We start from the raw sequence: 16,635 nt of genomic DNA on the forward strand, positions 1-16,635 counted from the left end.
GCGAGCCATTTGGCCTGCATAAGATCCTGTGCTCTGAACTAGGGAGTTTAAAGTAAGATTTTTTTTTTTTTATTATACTTGAGGGAAACAATGAGTTCGGCTGCTTATTGCAAGGAGCAATCGTCAGGGGAGACTTAAGCTCAATTACTGTAGCCGTTCAGAATGGTAAAAAAAAAAAAAAAAAAAAAAAAAATACCAAGAGCAAAAAAACGGAAAGAAAAAACACCCAGGCTATCAAGCAGTGAATAAAAAAACATTAAAAGATATGAATAAAAATCGAGATGAAGCGTATCAAATATTTATTTTTTTTTTCAGGGCAACAAAGGACTATAATACATTGACAGGCATGGGAACTATTGCCAGCACATGTCTATACAATACAGCTAAAACCGCCTCCAATTTTGGACATTATCGGACATAAGATATCAGGTGGTCCCAAAAATGTTTTTTGAATGTCTTCCAACATTTTAAAAAAAGACAATATTCCATTTATTGCTTTTATGGTGCTTCAAGGAGAGAACAAGGGGTGAAACGTATTCTGATTGGCACAACACATAAAAGCTTGTGTATAAACGAAAATAGAAACACACAAAAAAAACAGATCTCCTCAGGGTCTCACTTATACTCTGTCTCAGATTAAAAATTGAAAAAGGATGATATATATAGAGAGAAATGGAAGTTTATTTCTATTAAATTTGTTCACTTGCTTCAGTGTCGCCTCAACATGCTACAAGAGGGCTGAATTGAAATATCCCAGAGAAATAAAAGTACCCCAGACTTCTGTTTTCTAAAAACCATAAAATCACATGAAGAACTAACCGGATATTCAAACCCACTAAGACAGGAGGCACCAGATAAATAAAAAAAGACGTTTCAACAGACGCACCATATTTACAATTCCCGTTAAATTACACATAAATAAATATGTACATACATGAACACTGATTCCCTTATATAACCGCGAATCGTGTTGAAATTCAAACAGTTCAAGTTGGTCGCTTTGAGAAAGAGTGCGAGTCTACAACTGAAGACATGACAGGGAGCTCTGTGGAATTTCTCTTTGTTTTCAAGTTTATTATTCACAATACTGATAAGAATTCATCCTCTTCTAGCTTCGTTTCTGTCACAATCGTAAAATTGAGATATAGAGGGGTCGCTGGATTTCAGTCCATTCATTGGAGCTGATTAAAAAAAGGGAGTACATAAAAAGTCCTCCGGCTGAGGCAGTACACCTTTTCCTCGCCCTGGAGCTGTTCCTCTGCAGTCTTTTTTCTTTTCTTTTTTTAAATAACATTTCTGGAAGAAGAAAATACTTCGCGTCATTTCCTCATGAATCCAAACTGGGATGTAAAAATAAAACATGTAAAACCACGCAAGATCAGGAAGTGGCACGATTAACTTTACCATTAGTATTTATAAGGTATTTATAATATTTATATTGGATGGGTGGGGGCCGAAGCGAGGCGGAGGGGTGTGGGTCGACGTAGAAGGGCCATGGGATTTGGCTCTCGGCGATGGCGGGATGGAAACATCACTTTCTGTGTTTCTCGTCTTTGTCTCCGCCTTTAGTGCCGTTATCTGAGTGACTGTTAGGGTTGTTGTTGAGGTACATTTTGTCCATGGCTTTGATAGCCTCGGTCAGATAGTTCTGCAGAGCCGTAACGGCCGCGCACAGTGCCGGGGTCCCAAAACCGTGTGAGATTAGACTGAAGTGGGTCAAGCAGCTCTGGATTCCCGGTTCAAGAATGGGCTGCGGCCGTGAATTTCCCAGCGGCGAGCGGTCCTGGGACAGCAGGTCTGTGAACTCTTTGCAGACTTGCCTAAAACAGAGAGAGCAGCGTGTTAATAACCAAGACTGTCAGAAATCCCAGCATGTATTTTAATGCCCCAATTAAAATAAAGCAAAGTGGAAACACTGCAAACGGTTCAATTTCCAAATCAGTCATGCAGGTGTGCCAGGTTTTAAATTCTAAATTTGTAAAATAAGTAAGTGAAAAGTGACGAGCCACTGTGGTAAGATAAGTTCCCCCGTTTCATTTTGAAAAGCAAATTATTTGAATCATTTTAAAAAACATCTATTAGTGCAATGAAACTGTGGTTCTTATTCGATGAATTAAAACTTGGGTAAAGAAAATGTCCTGGAGCTACAAATAGGTGGAAATTAATCTCTGAGGTAAGTGGCAGGATATTTTACTGTTATTAAAAAAATAAATTTTAGAAATCATGAGTCCAAATGATTTGTTGATGCAAGGTGAACATTTGTGCAGAGTCAACTTTGAACTTCAGTTGCTGATAATCCAATATAGCAACACCATCAACGGCGCCGGCATGAGTTTTAAAGTGGGAAGTGGGCAATCCATTTTTGGATGACGTAAATGGCCAGTGACCTTTTTCACGTCAACGTCCTTTTAATCTCAGCACAGTCTACCGTTTTTGTACAACTAAAATATGGCAATAAATGCATTCACTCTTCTCATTAGGGTACGTCCAGATCAAAATGGTAGCATGGTTTTTTTTTTCAAGGCCTTATAAGGTGCGCGGAAACACTTAATGTGCGTTCTTATATTAGAAATTAAGGACAAGTGGGTGCCGACTCAAAAGGGGATTCCTGGCTCCTGTTGATACAGAACCTTGTGTTTTTCACTCTGAGAACTGTTACACTGTAACCAACCAACCAACCAACCAACCAACCAACCAAGTCAATATGTTTCTTTTAAATAAGGTTCGAAACAGAAAAAAAATGCATGGCCTATTAAAACTTTACGTCCAATATGCCTACTGCATAGCATTAGGAGCTTTAGTCCCCTAGACTTATTTTCCAAAGTACTGAATGCGCCTATCACTCCCAAAGCAAAAGCCATTTAACACTTTGTTCATGTCCAATTCATCAGTCAGGTCTTTGTGGATGTGCAGGAAAAGCAGGTTGTTAAGTCGGTTTTCTGTCATTGTAGATGGGATGCAGGTGTTCAAACGAGGGATACTTAAGAAACTCCGCTCAGCTGTGGCATTGGACATCGGCACAGTGAGGTAGTGACGCATAGCTTTATCAGTTTTGTTTCTCGTCTCGTTTCTAGTAACTTATATTATTTATGTGCAGCAACCTACCCTATGAGTTCATGTAAAACAGATTCATAACGTATAGAAAATTGTAACGCGGGTTTACTCTTCTTTTCGTGGTATTGGTAGGAGCCGACAGCTTTTTGATTATAGCGGCTCATCATCAATATTAAATACAGGCCTCTGCTTCTCTATGCCTTGTAAGGAATTCCCATGTTTCAGTTAACGCATAGGGAAAATAACCAATGGTAGCGCTGGATGAGAACCAGCTATCTGTCAGTGTCACTGAAAACACAGGGCAAACAAAATGCTGCTGTGCGTGTGGATGAGGGAAAGGCCCAGTCAACATACCAACTGCAGTATATTTATCTGCACTACAAGCATTTTAATTATAACTGATGATATCATATTGTTGAAATAAAAAGAAAAAGAGGTTTTTAATGAAGTTCGTAATTAAAAGACATGTCAAGTACATTTTGAAAGTGTGAGGCTAAAAAAAATTTATAAATTAATTTTAGGCAATCTAATAACGTTAGTAGACTGATATGGACATGGAGCAACTCAGACTAGATATTTTATCATGATTACACATCTGTAATCACATCTGTTATAAAAAATATTTGTTAAAAACAACAACTATTTGTGTGTGTGTGAGAGAGAGAGAGAGAGAGGGTGTGCGTGTGTGTGCAAACTGTCAAATAAACAGACACACACTGGCACAGACTAGAATGCATTTGGTGTGACACAGTGAAATGTGATAATAGCACTTACTTCGTGGCCAATAGCATGTTTTTTCTTTGGACTTGTTCGTTTGGGTCGGAATGCTGACGGTTTACATATTCAGCTACTGCCTTGGCTGGAAACTCAGTCTCGCATACGTAACCAAAATCCCTGGCAAGATGTACCGCTTCGCCTGAGAAAGAAAAAAAAGTTATTGTATGTGTTAGCGTATTAAATATGGTTACATCAAATTCAGAGCAGTTCACACTCCGTGCTTGGACTAACACATGATTAATCTGATCTCAAAAGAGAGTCCACTCTGTTTATGCGTTCAGACAGCAGGGTTATGGCACCTGTGCCCTCCTAACAACATTAATGATGATGAGAACAATAATAGCCTGGAAATAATAATAAAATAGCCCCGTGATCTGTCAATACACATCAAGCTCTCTCCATTCATATCGTGAGAATGGTTTAATATGGAGGACAAACAATAAGCGGATATGAAATATAGACGCAGCATCATGGTTAACACCATGTCATTGATTACCAATACCTGCATATTACTGAAAGTCCAGGAGATCACAGAGGCATGGGGAGGCAATTTTGCAGGGCTATATCTAAATCTCACTTTCCCTTTACATACTTCACCTAGGAGAATTGCTGGTTTCGTTCCGTCCAAGTCTGAGCCCGCCTCTCTTGATCGTTGAATTTTTTTCCAAGTATTTGGTTTTAATTTCCTGAAGCAGTTGAGTTTGACTGAGGAGTTTCCTGTCCATAAGCCTCATATCCGAAAGAACGCATGCGCCAATTAGCATCAAAGCTCCAGTCCGGTAAACTGGTTTTCCATAAAATGGAGGGGACCGTAAACAATAGACAACTCTTCAAAAAAATGCAGTCTCTTCACTAAATGACCGGCTGCCTTCACCCCCTCTGCCGCCACCCCTTATTACTCAGAATCATACATTTCTCCGGGCGCATTACAATACAGCACCAAATTTCTACGAAGCTCAATGAATATTGCATTTGGTCCTCGTCTGTAATAATGATTAACAGGGACCAATGAACCATCGCAGGCTTTCACCTTTGGAAAGCCACAGCACACCAAATACCAGTGCACTGAATAATAAGCTTCAACTCTGCAAGCAAAATGGATTTATCCAGTCGCTTGAAATGCATCTTTTCAGTGCACTCTAACAGACTAATTTACTCTTTAATAGGCCCAAAACATATAGTTCCCCATAGGTCAGCGCCGTTCCATTTGCATGCAACAAAAATCTTCACTGAAAACCAAAGCATGGGAAGCTATTAACGAAGGAATTAAGTCACCATTCAAAATCAGCCGCCATATCCAGTCTGTATTAATGTCTGAAACAATGCAGGGTTAATAAATCAATCGACTTTTCATCCGTGAGGTGAACAGCTCAGCAGTGCCCAATAAACAAGCAGTACTCAATAATTAACTGGACTTCAACACAAACTCATCCAGCGTGTAAACTAGGCCAGCCGTGGACCTGCAAGTGTGTTCCTGAAAGCGAAGGCCAACGCTGCAGAGCCACCAAATTACCAGCACCCTTCCCTCCTTGTCTCTCTCTCCACATACACACTCATCCTTCATGGTTTATTACTTGCGAGGCAAAGTCGGTCCACATTACACGGATGAGTGCATATGCTGATTTCAAACAGAGAAAGAAAGAAAATCCCTGTTTGCAAGCACCTGATATCGCGGGAGCAACAACAGTGGGAACGTGATTTATGATACCCGACTTACCCTCGACTAGTGACGTCAGCAAGGTGACGTTCGCTGCCTTGCGTCTGCCCGCAGGTAGATTCAAGCCGATTTTATCTAGCTTCTCCCTTAAGGATCTTCCTCCGTTCTTAGACTTGGCCCTGTGACAGTAAAACAAAGCAGAATTCATTGTAGTGTTGCTGATTTGGAGGACTTTCCCTGAGTGGGCTAATTTTTGAGGAAGAATATTTTTTCTTTGAAAAGGACATAAAGAAGCTGTACACCACATGCAGTAACCTATGAAATTAAATAGGAAATTGGGAATTTAGGGAAAGGAAAACTGTGGTTTACAAGCAATTTACAAGCAAAAAGTCACTTCTATATTGTCATATTTTTAATCAGTATGTCCTAATACTTGGAATTTTGATGATACTTTCTATGATGCATATATCTGATATTTAGCCTAGATCATATAAACATATGCCACCCAATAAATGTGGTTCAGCTCTTTTTTCACTGATTAAACAGTGACTAGACTAAATTTGGCCGGCTTTACCGTCCTCTACATTCCTGATACAAACAATAACAAATACTAAAAGAACCCCAGCCTTTTCACCAGAAGACAAATACTGTACAAAATGAATACATAAAACCCTACTTAATAGGCAGGCTGCGTGTCTGCAGCACTTCAATAGACAGTTCACTAGAGACCAATGTTTTCATGTGTAATGCCTTCACTGGGCCTATAGAGCTGAGGTTGAAACAGACTAGGCCTACATTAATTAGAGAGAGAGAAAGAGAGAAAGATCCAGTGTGCTACGGAAGTTAATATGGAATTTAACAGACCCCTCCTGCTTTAAATGCACGAGCTAGGTGTCATGGTTGGTCGATTTTAATTATTCGTGGTGGTGGGGGGGGGGGCACGCGAGCAAGAGAGGAAGAAAGAGTTGAATGCTCACAGACAGAATGGATTGGAGTAGAGTGAGAGAGTTCATAGTCAGGCACACAGACAAACACACACAGGTATATGTAGAGAGGAGATTTTTGCAGCCTTCCAGGCAGACTCACCTCCTCAGCACCCCGCCCAGCAGAGAGGCGTTGAGGCACTCGGGCGGCGAGAGGCGTCTCTGCACCTCTGCCACCGTGACCTTGTACTTTGATGTGGAGCTGAGGAGGGAAAGGCGACCCGGAACTGAGCAGAACACCTCATTGGGGTTTACCACCCCTCCGAAAAGACCGTCCTTATTTACGGGGATGGCGGAAACATTGTTGTTCTTGGATAAAGACACTGGACCTAGCCAGGGAGAGAGGGGGGAGAGAAAGAGAGGACAGGGATGGTGGGATGGAGAGAAGGAGGGGGTAGGGGGTGAGACAGAGAGAGACCGTGCTCAGTGAATTTCATGCAATGCAGAGCCTTAACTAAATGAGAAGGGGGGATTTAGGCCCCGGATTTAGAGTTTAGCACCACAAGTGTACACTTGCAGCAACAAGGACATGCAGAGAAAAATGACTAATAGAGCCCTTAACATAATAATAATGATAACAATCGTTACAACAACAGCATCACCATCAACAACAACAACAATAACAATCATAATAATGATAATAATAGTAATAATAATGATTATGTTCATGTGCATAGGATGATTAACATCAGAACTATAAGGCACAACTACTTGCTCAACTACAAATGTACATAACCAAAATATATTCATTCATCTGTTCTTTATCTAAAGAATACCAATACCAATATTTTTATATACAGATCTCAGTAGCAGTCAGAAAGAAGCTCCAGTACCTGAGCGCTCCAGTCAAACAGCCTATTTTATGCGCTCGCTACACCATGTACTGACTAAACCGAGAGACTTGGTTAAGTCTACCTATTCTGACATATCTTCGGAATCTAGCAAAAACAACGTCGCCCGTGTTGGTTTCACACTGTTTGGGGGGGGGGGGGCTACTGGTCTTTACACCATTTTGGTGTGCAATAACAAAGGGGACTGTGCGCCTTTGGATAGATCACTTGTGACATTAATGGCTCAGGGGAGCCTAATAGAGACACTAGGAGTTAAACGAACTCTTGAGATTACTAATGTAAGAAGCCAATTATCATGTTGGTGCGCAGATAGACAGACTCAAAAAAGAAAGGATGGGGGAAAAAACGGAATTAAAGACAAAAAAGGAAAGAAAAATCGCTCCATATCTAATGCAGTGAGCCCTTATTTGACCTGACAAAACGATTTTAAACTTAACCATGAAAAAGGACCTCGTGTTGTATCATTATCAGTTTAAATTAGCCTGAATTTTTGACAGAAAATAAGTAAAAAATATTAAAGCAGGATAATCCAACAACCTTCAGCAAATAACTCTTAATATGAAAATTACATTTGGAGATATTAAAGACCAGTAAATGATTTTTCCAAGCCGAGTTTTGACACAAAGTCCTGTGCTCCATCCAGCGGTACCAACTTCCATTCTAGATTTGACCACGTAGCGTGATTGCAGCTATTGGCCTCCACCAATGAAGTGCCAGGATGGTCTATAGGCCTGTATCTTTGACCATCAATACCACGGGCCCACAAAGCCCACCAGCTCTACTCATCTCCACGCTGCACTGAAACGCTGACAGTAAATTCCATCAGCGAGAAAAAAGGTGCAGCCAGTTTGATGCACTTGGAAACCATGTAATGAAAAATAGGCTACTGCATATTAGGATCAGTCAGGCATTACCGCATTGCATCGAGTTCTCTCGAGCAGAAATGGTGTATGGTGTGTGTGTGTGAGCGCACGCGCGCGTTTGTGTAGCCTAGTGGTGTGCAGCTTGCAGAAACATGCATGATATCTCCGAGGAAACTGCTTACCTTTTTTAATTACAGTCTGGTCGGGAATGTGAATTCCTTGATCCTCAACAGGCTATGACACAAATGCAAAAAATGGACAATTTTAGCACAAAAATATCAGCCTGAATCCTCTGTAAGCAAAATATAGGCTAACCAGGATGCTGTGCACGAACAAAGCCTGGCACAATTAGCGGCCACAATTACTGAATATGGAGGCTCTCTAGGGCCATTCTTGTTCTTATTGTCCATGAGTGTTTTCAGTGGGTTACGCCGATGGACGCATTACGCTAGATCACAAACTCAGACTTAAATAACGACGCTATGTCGCCCCGTAATCCTGACCTAATTTCGCCCACATATCGGCTCTACTCACAAGGAAATTTCTAATCTAGATTGGATAGTAATTACGGCAGTGCAGCCTATTAAAGGCCAATGAACTAATTAGAGGATTATTGGTGTTTGTTTCTGATTTAAAACTGGGAAGAATACTCTCAATAAGAATAAGAATTGACAGTTTTAGCACTCATTTCTCATGCATCTTTAGTAATTGTAGTTATTACCTAAATTCAATCCACCAAACTCAATTCTCCTGTTAGTGTATATGCAATGTATCACCATTTTTTTATTGCCAAAGAACGGCCATCTTAATCTTTTTTTTTTAACTAAGAAATCAAATAAAGACAGAAGACATGAAGAAACCGTTGTGGAAATACAGGGGTATTGTTTTATTATTATTATTATTATTATTATTATTATTATTATTTGAGTAATCATATTGAACAAAACAACACAAAATCTTGCAACTAACACCAGTTTAAAATTATTTTTAAAAATTACATAACGATGCAAAATTGTGTTGGTATAATTAAAATTATCTTGACAACTCAGAACAACTTTTATTTTATTTTAACTTTTATTTCTATTTTTCCAGGCTGTAAAAAATTACCGCATTAAGAGCTACAATGAGCCATCCGAACCTAACTAGCCAATTAAATGCGTGTCATCTATTACACAATAGTAATGATAAAAACGCTTTTACTAATAACCTAATAATATTTATATGAACAGTAATTATGAAAGACGGGCTGTTCGTACGAATTGTAATAATAATTACACTATATGAAAATAAAAAACCACCACCGTTATTATTATTAATTTTGGTAATATTCATTTAAAATGGTAGTGGTGCCCAAGTGCACATAATATTAATAATGACAGCACTATTACACTTTTATTTTTTAACCAGGTAAACCCACAGAAGAGAGAAACCTGGGAAGACGCTGTCTCACCTGAACGTCTTCTAAAGAGTGAGGTATTCCATGGATAGGGATAGAATCCGACAGTCCCGTTTCAATGCCGTGGCCGGACGGTAGGAGCACTTCCCTGCGGTACTCCCGGCAGAGCTGGTGTGGCAGGCTGCGGTGCTGGTGCAGCAGGCCGCTCTCCTGACCCTGTCTCTGGCCCGGCCAGCCCGGGTGCTGTGGTTGCGGCTGGGCGTGCAGGGAGTTGAGGGAGTACGGGTCGTTCACGTGCGAGTAAGGGTCCTGAGACTGCGGGTAGATTGGCTGGTAGGGCGGGGGGAAGTACGGGGGCTGGAAGTCCGAGTTCGGTGTGTGGGAGAGCGGAGGAGCGCTCGTGTAGGGACTCTGGCCCACGCTGCCCAGCTGAGGTAGCCTGGCTGTCCCATTGCTAGTGCCGTCGTGACGATCCTGGCAGGGAAGTGTAGAGAGAAAAGTGTATTTTAGCATGAATACATTTTAAAAGGACTCAACATTAATTTGTGTATTTCCCTCTTTGTTTTAACAGCTGAATGCTCTGCGGGCGTATGTTGTGGTATTATTAAATATGGCCTGAGTGGATGACGGGATTTAGACCAAGTGTGGAAACGATAATACAGTTAGCTCTGAAATTGATTTTAAACAAAACATTGATCAAATCCATTCATCTTCTACAATTCCACAAAGTTTTTTGTAAATACAATTACATGATAATAAACTGCCAAAAGTTAATATTAAAATTAAACATCGAAATTCCGGAGGTGGAATACCTTCAAATAAATAAACGACCCTTGCATTATTTCATAATTTTTCCAAAGTGATTAAATATTTTAAGCATGCAAGCTTTGCAAAACATTATTCAGCGGGAAAAAATATATTAAAAAATATTTGATATGCAAACAAAATTCGAAGTAGGCTATCTGACACGGCTCTGGTAACTTACCATCGCGGAAAAACTGTGCACTAACATCTGAAAGGATTTTAGTGCGACTCAAGAAAAAAATAATCAGTTCAAAAACACGATGAGTGTTTGGAGGGGCGAGTAAAGGGAATAACCAGCAAAACAAAAAAAAAGTAAGCCCCCGAAAAGACTCTTCTCTCCTGCAAGATCACGATGGCCCCAGCGATCAGATATGTGCCACAGTAGTAGGACGATAATCCATCAGAAAGAAATGGTTAAATCCCCACTGCCCTTCATTTGGGTTCAAAAAATGCTGATATTCGGCGGTGCCGGCGGATTTTGGTCGAAAAGTTTCTCTTGGTAAACCCTCTTTTCTCCTTGCTCTTCTGGTTTTTATCACACTGCTGCCGTCCCCTAGCTTTAGCTCATATTAGCAAAAGAACCGCTTCTTAGTCTTCCTCTTGGACTCCTAATAGAACGCATTCAGGATTATTAATATTACAGGAATACTTAATAATAGGGAAAGAATGGTCGGAAATCGGGTGTGAAGCAGAGGGCGCAACTCAAGGCAGAAGTCTGCGCTTAAATGACGTCCATTGAAAGGAGGAATCAGTATATCTAATCAGAGATGGGGAGAGGGAGGGTGTGAGAGAGAAAGAGGGAGTGAGAGAGTGTGGAGGGAGTGGAGAGAGAGAGACAAAAAGAGGAATATTCACTCTCGTCTGACGAATCAGAGAGAGAGGAAGGAGGGGGCATTTAAAAGGGTCCAAGGGCCAAAGCGCAAAAGTGAAAGAAAGACAGGAATGAAGGGAGGTGGACCACAGACAGGGAAATACGAAGGCAGGGAAGGGAACAATGTGCACCTCTGAACTGGATGAAAATCCGGCAGACAACGCTATGGGCTTTCCGGCGGGCTAATTTCTACAGTTCATCCCTTTGTTTTCCATCTTAGACTCCGACAGCGAGCTGTCCTCCATCGGGCTTCTCTCTCTCCTCTGCTTTCGCCGAATTAATCCACCGGGTCCTCTTAGAATCCAAACTTAGTGTCACATTGGCTAACTTTTAACTTTGACCCGGAAAGACGGAGAAAAATTAATTCCTAAAGTCGGTCATAAGGGGGGTTGGATCCGGCGCTCTGGCCAACTTTAATGCGCAGCTAAAACAGCTTCAACTCCCCTTCCTGCTTAATCACGCATTTTAAAATCAAGAGACACTGGGCTGTGACCGTTGCAAATTTTTACTTAACTATTTTCAAAATAAGAGGGAAAACATTTGCCTGTAAATTGATTAAATCACCACAACATGAGCGCAGAGGTGCCCAGCTTTTGTATTCCTGCTCGCGGCCGTCTCTATCCTCCCAGGACACAAGTGAAAACACGACCGACTGGCCTCTCCACTCCTAGACAAGTCCCTGATATTACCACCAAACTTTGTCTAGGCCCACAACAACAATCACTCCACACTCCACACATACATGCACATAAACTGCACGCAAAATGTAACGGCTCAAATTGCACTTATATTAAAAGTGAAGGGTAAATGTCCATACCATTTAAGCAATAAATAAAACAGGCCGCATTAGCACTTACATTTGCATTTCTAGTCAAAATATTTATTTTATCTAAATGCATGGTAAGTGTATATTGTTATTTCAATTATTCCAAATGTCATTTTAATAGGCCTATGAAAAAATAAATAATTGGTGTGAATTTACTCATGCAACTAATATATTAAATACAGCTGCTCTTGCCTTTGTTATTATTATTATTATCATCATTATTATTTAATTTGATTCGACACACATACGAAAAAAGAACCTATGAAATTAATAAAATACATGGATCTATAGATATGTTCACTAATAGCTGTCAAAAGAATGATATATTTGGATCAAGCAATACAACACATCCTTACAATAATTACCTTAGTAAACTTTTAAAAAAATTAAACAAATCAAAAAGGAGCCCCTTACCTCGCAGTCTTCATATTTAATGTTATCAGTTAATTTCCAAAGCATTTTCATGGGTTTTTGAGGTGGATATTGAGTGTAGGTATCGCCTTAGTCTTGTTTTCTCTCAGTGAATTGTGCTCCCCGCTAAGAAAAACTACTTTTATTGAAGCTGTGGGCTGCTGTCTGTCTTGCGCTCTGAGGTCTCCCTCTAATGGTGATAGTAAAGGGCTGGAGCAGCTCTGTAATAACACTGGCACAGGGCCTCATTAGCATATCAACAGCCGTTTGAATCCCCCCATCTGCTCACACAACACCAATGGACAGCGCACAGGTAAAAATTAAAGGAGGAAGTCGCTACACGTGCTTATTATTTCTACTGTTCAGTAAGGTGTGTGTGTTTGTTGAGAGGAGGTGTGGGTATTGTCATGCATGGGGACATGCCTGCACCTGGGACGGTTTCTAGTATAATTTTGCTTGTCTTTCCGGGGCTAGAGAAAAGCACACGAGACTCCAGAAATTCTATTTTCAGGATATAGTTAAATTTATATAATTAAAAGGAGCAAATGTGTGTTCTGTGAAATAACCTTTTGGCTAAAGTGTACTGATTCGTTCCCATAACACTCAGTGTCTTATTGATCAGTTTTCCAGTGCTTTATGTGAAAACAATATGCCTATGCAAATACTACCCTGCCATACACCTTATTGCCAACCTTGATTTTTTTAACTCCCAAACAGTTATTTCAATCCCATTGAGAGTGGAGACCTTGAGGGGCTATTCTTTCAATGTTATGTTAAAGAGGTGAACCATTCAGAGCGGCTCTACAGGTCCACTGACTACATGTAAGGGCGCAGGGTTTGGGGTAACGTAAATAATTAACACAACAACATGGCCTTGTTTCATTTGAATGATCGGCTAGGGGAACCTGGCTTTGCCCTGTCGCCGAACGAGCCTTCACCTCAGCAGGTCGTGGGTCAGGAGACAGGTCGCCAGATCTTTAAGGCGTTGGCTTCACTCGTTTATAAACCTGGATTACCATTTTTGGTGGAGTGCCTTTTTAGGAGCAGTTGTCATTAATGATAATGGTGCGGTGAAACTGGCTGACAATGACAGCTATGCACGCGGGTGTCTTTCTAGAGATGTGGTCTGTGTCTTTTTTTTTCTTTTTTCTTTTTTTAACGAGTGAAACTTAAGTGTTTTGTTTCAGCTAAAATCTCAGGTTGTCTGTTAAATCGCCCACACCTTACAAAGCAAGGCCAGGTTTTCAATGAAGCACAGACAATTTAAAGAATAAGACTCAATAGAAAATCCATTATGGGATGCTTTATAACTTATGAATTTAAGACATGTAAATCGCATTTGGGAAAGCTATGAATATATGCGAATTACATTTGTTAAATTTTACCTTTTATATCAAAGATTGTGAGGTAAACACAATTTTGAATAGGGGCTATGTTTCGTCAGTACTCTACTTTGACAAAACTATATAATCTCATGTCGTTCCAAGCAATTTTCTAATTTATTTTAAAACACACCTTTATATTACAGTCTATCTGAAATGCGCATGGAGACCTTACAACCTTTAACAACATGTGATCAACATCCTCAGGTTTTCAGAGCAAAGCAATGAAACTGACAATTTGGGGTTTGGGGTTCCAAAATAAAATATCTTTTAACTGATTTGTATGATATCCTCACTGATAAAATTCATAACCATCTAGTCTACACAAGAGAACTGTACCACCTCTCTTTACAAAAGATTTTAGAGTTCTTGTACAGCGTCATCCTACAACTAGTCGGCACTTTGACAGATTTCATAGATTTCACAGCCGTCTCTTTGTCTTAAAGTGAGCATAACATACCTGCCATTCCCCCATCTTGCCCATTATTGACATTCTTTGTCTTCTGCTCCCTTTGGTGGTTTGTTTTTAGTCGATCCGGTGCTGTGTCATTGAACCTCCGGTCCCAAATTAAACCTACTTTTTACCTGGACCAGATCGCCTCACCTGGCCGTAAAAACGGTGCGAGGCCACCTGGCGACGCATGCGCACTACTGCGGGTGTGGACGAGAAAGGAGAGACTACCTGAAAAAAAAGTGAAATAGCCTATTTGTCTGTGTGCTAGATAGATCTGTCATACTTTGGTCTTTAGTTTAAATTAAATAAGTTATTAAGATATTAAAGATTTAAAAAAATGAACGAACTAAAAATCTTCGTATAAATTATTTGAGGTATGTGACACAATCACATCACATACTAATCACTGCCACTGCTATGAATCACTAAAAAAAAACCACTAGTCATATTTGCAGGAGTGTGTCAATTTACACTTTTTCCACATAAAAATCCATATTTTATAGAGTGAATATTTCTTTGCATGGGGTGAATTTACAACAAAGATTAATATCGTTCATAGAACGTGAACAAAGTTTATTACGCACATGAAAAGTCAGGAGTTCTACATATCTTTTCTATCTTCTATAAGTCAATTAACCTTTCCGGGGTTTTTTTCTTCACTGTTTTGTCTGGATAGAAAAATTATTTCTCACTGCAAATGAAACCGTGTCAAGTTAAAAACTTGAGGGTTAACTGCCAACATCATTACTTCTACACAGAAACCTAGCCCGCTTTTGTGAGGGTCATTATTTATTTATCCACTGTTTATTTCTAATACATACTTATGTAGACCCCTAAGGCCAAGAGCCAATGAGCTTTCCCTCTTTCTGTCTCTTACACAAGCTCACACACCAACACACACGCATAAACGCACACAGAGATGAGTGCAACACGTGCGCTCACATAGGTGATAATGGTGTAAGCTTTAGTACAAACCCTTTTCTCCTCTTTCAAGTTTCTGAGGAAAGACACACACACACACACACATGCAGACTGACTGCAAACGGGACATTAGATTCACGTCGCTAGCAGAGAGCTGCACGGATGCTTCTCTCACTACTTCAAACACATATTAAATATATTTAATGCATGCTCTGAGAATACTGCACAAACTTTTTACTGTTTTTTTTATTTTGCCCAATAAATCCTTATAGTTTCGTTTTTTCGAAATAGCCTATATAATTCCACACAGTGTCTATAGATTTTTTTGTGGCGTTAATGTTTAAAAAACAAGCCTTCATGTTTGACTTCAAAGGCGAACACATTTTAACTGCACAAACAACACCTGCAGCTATATAGACCTTAGCAGGCCTGTACAAAAGAAAGCAAAGTGTGTGTGTGTGTGTGTGAGTGTGGGGGGGCTTGGTTTCAACCACGTCCACTATGGCACTGGGCCTCCGGCAACGCTCAGCTTCCTAAAAACTGTGTTTAATAGGCGTCGCAACGGTTGCCCCTCAGGCACCTTGTACAGCCATTCATATTTACAAATTACATGATATTATTATTATTATTATTAGTAGTAGTAGTAGTAGTAGTAGTAGTAGTAGTAGTAGTAGTAGTAGTATTGTTATTGTTGTAGCTTTCTTGTTGTTGTTGCTGCTTCTGTTGTTATTATCATCATCACTGGTGGCAATGCTTGTGGGCCGACCAGTAGTGTGTGTGTGTGGTACTGGTTGGCCCGTATTTTATTCAAAAATTGCTGAGACAAAAAACAGATCTTCGTGCGTAATTTTACGCAATTAACGCGTCCTTTGCCTTGCCAATAACGTTGTGAAACATTCCAGGAAGCCTTTCTCCTTATTGTCTCTGCTCCTTCATTTGTAGTTTTGAAATACTGATCGGTGATGGCACTAATTCATTAGCCCCAAGTTATGGAGAAGCTGGAATATTACGTTTAAATATTTGCCCAGTTTGATTTGTAACAAAGATTTTTGGCTACAGACTGGCTCCTGCTGGACGTGCCTGACTGCTGAAGACAGTAACTGTCCCGTCACCAACACTCGAGGTACAAAAGCTCCAGGTAGCCTCGTAAAATTCGTGAAATTGATGACGGTTGAGTTAGGTCTCAGGCCCATTTTATAAAACGCTGCTCTCCAAGGAAAATAAATTGTATTCTAGCACAATCTTTCTTCACGAGCAAAGCAGGGACACGCCGTGAAAGGATTTAAGACAATACTGGTAAGTGAAACCAAATACGAATGTGTGCACAGTGAGCATTCCAATAAGCGAAACTGCTAAAACGATGCCAGTAAAATAAGCAGATGATC

General features: G+C 40.2%; 1 protein-coding gene across 5 annotated transcripts; it reads right to left on the bottom strand.

The window, feature by feature from the left end:
* Positions 1 to 284: 284 nt before the first annotated feature.
* tfap2a (transcription factor AP-2 alpha) lies at positions 285 to 14,368 on the bottom strand. 5 transcript variants are annotated; one of them, XM_040126321.1, is made up of 8 exons: positions 12,497 to 12,541; positions 9,636 to 10,055; positions 8,368 to 8,419; positions 7,444 to 7,463; positions 6,575 to 6,780; positions 5,549 to 5,667; positions 3,829 to 3,970; positions 285 to 1,820 (listed from the first exon to the last, which is right to left on the bottom strand). In XM_040126321.1, the coding sequence occupies exons 1-8, from the start codon at positions 12,539 to 12,541 to the stop codon at positions 1,532 to 1,534; spliced, it is 1,293 nt and encodes a 430-aa protein (XP_039982255.1). In that variant the 3' UTR covers positions 285 to 1,531. The 5 variants fall into 5 exon arrangements, 4 of the variants coding, with proteins under 4 accessions (XP_039982255.1, XP_039982252.1, XP_039982256.1 ...); XM_040126318.1 differs by lacking the exons at positions 7,444 to 7,463; positions 12,497 to 12,541 and adding an exon at positions 14,336 to 14,368 and having other exon boundaries at positions 6,575 to 6,800; XM_040126322.1 differs by lacking the exon at positions 7,444 to 7,463 and having other exon boundaries at positions 6,575 to 6,800; positions 12,497 to 12,550.
* Positions 14,369 to 16,635: the final 2,267 nt, after the last annotated feature.

This window comes from Xiphias gladius, chromosome 5 (assembly GCF_016859285.1).
Source record: "Xiphias gladius isolate SHS-SW01 ecotype Sanya breed wild chromosome 5, ASM1685928v1, whole genome shotgun sequence".
Taxonomy (NCBI): domain Eukaryota; kingdom Metazoa; phylum Chordata; class Actinopteri; order Istiophoriformes; family Xiphiidae; genus Xiphias; species Xiphias gladius.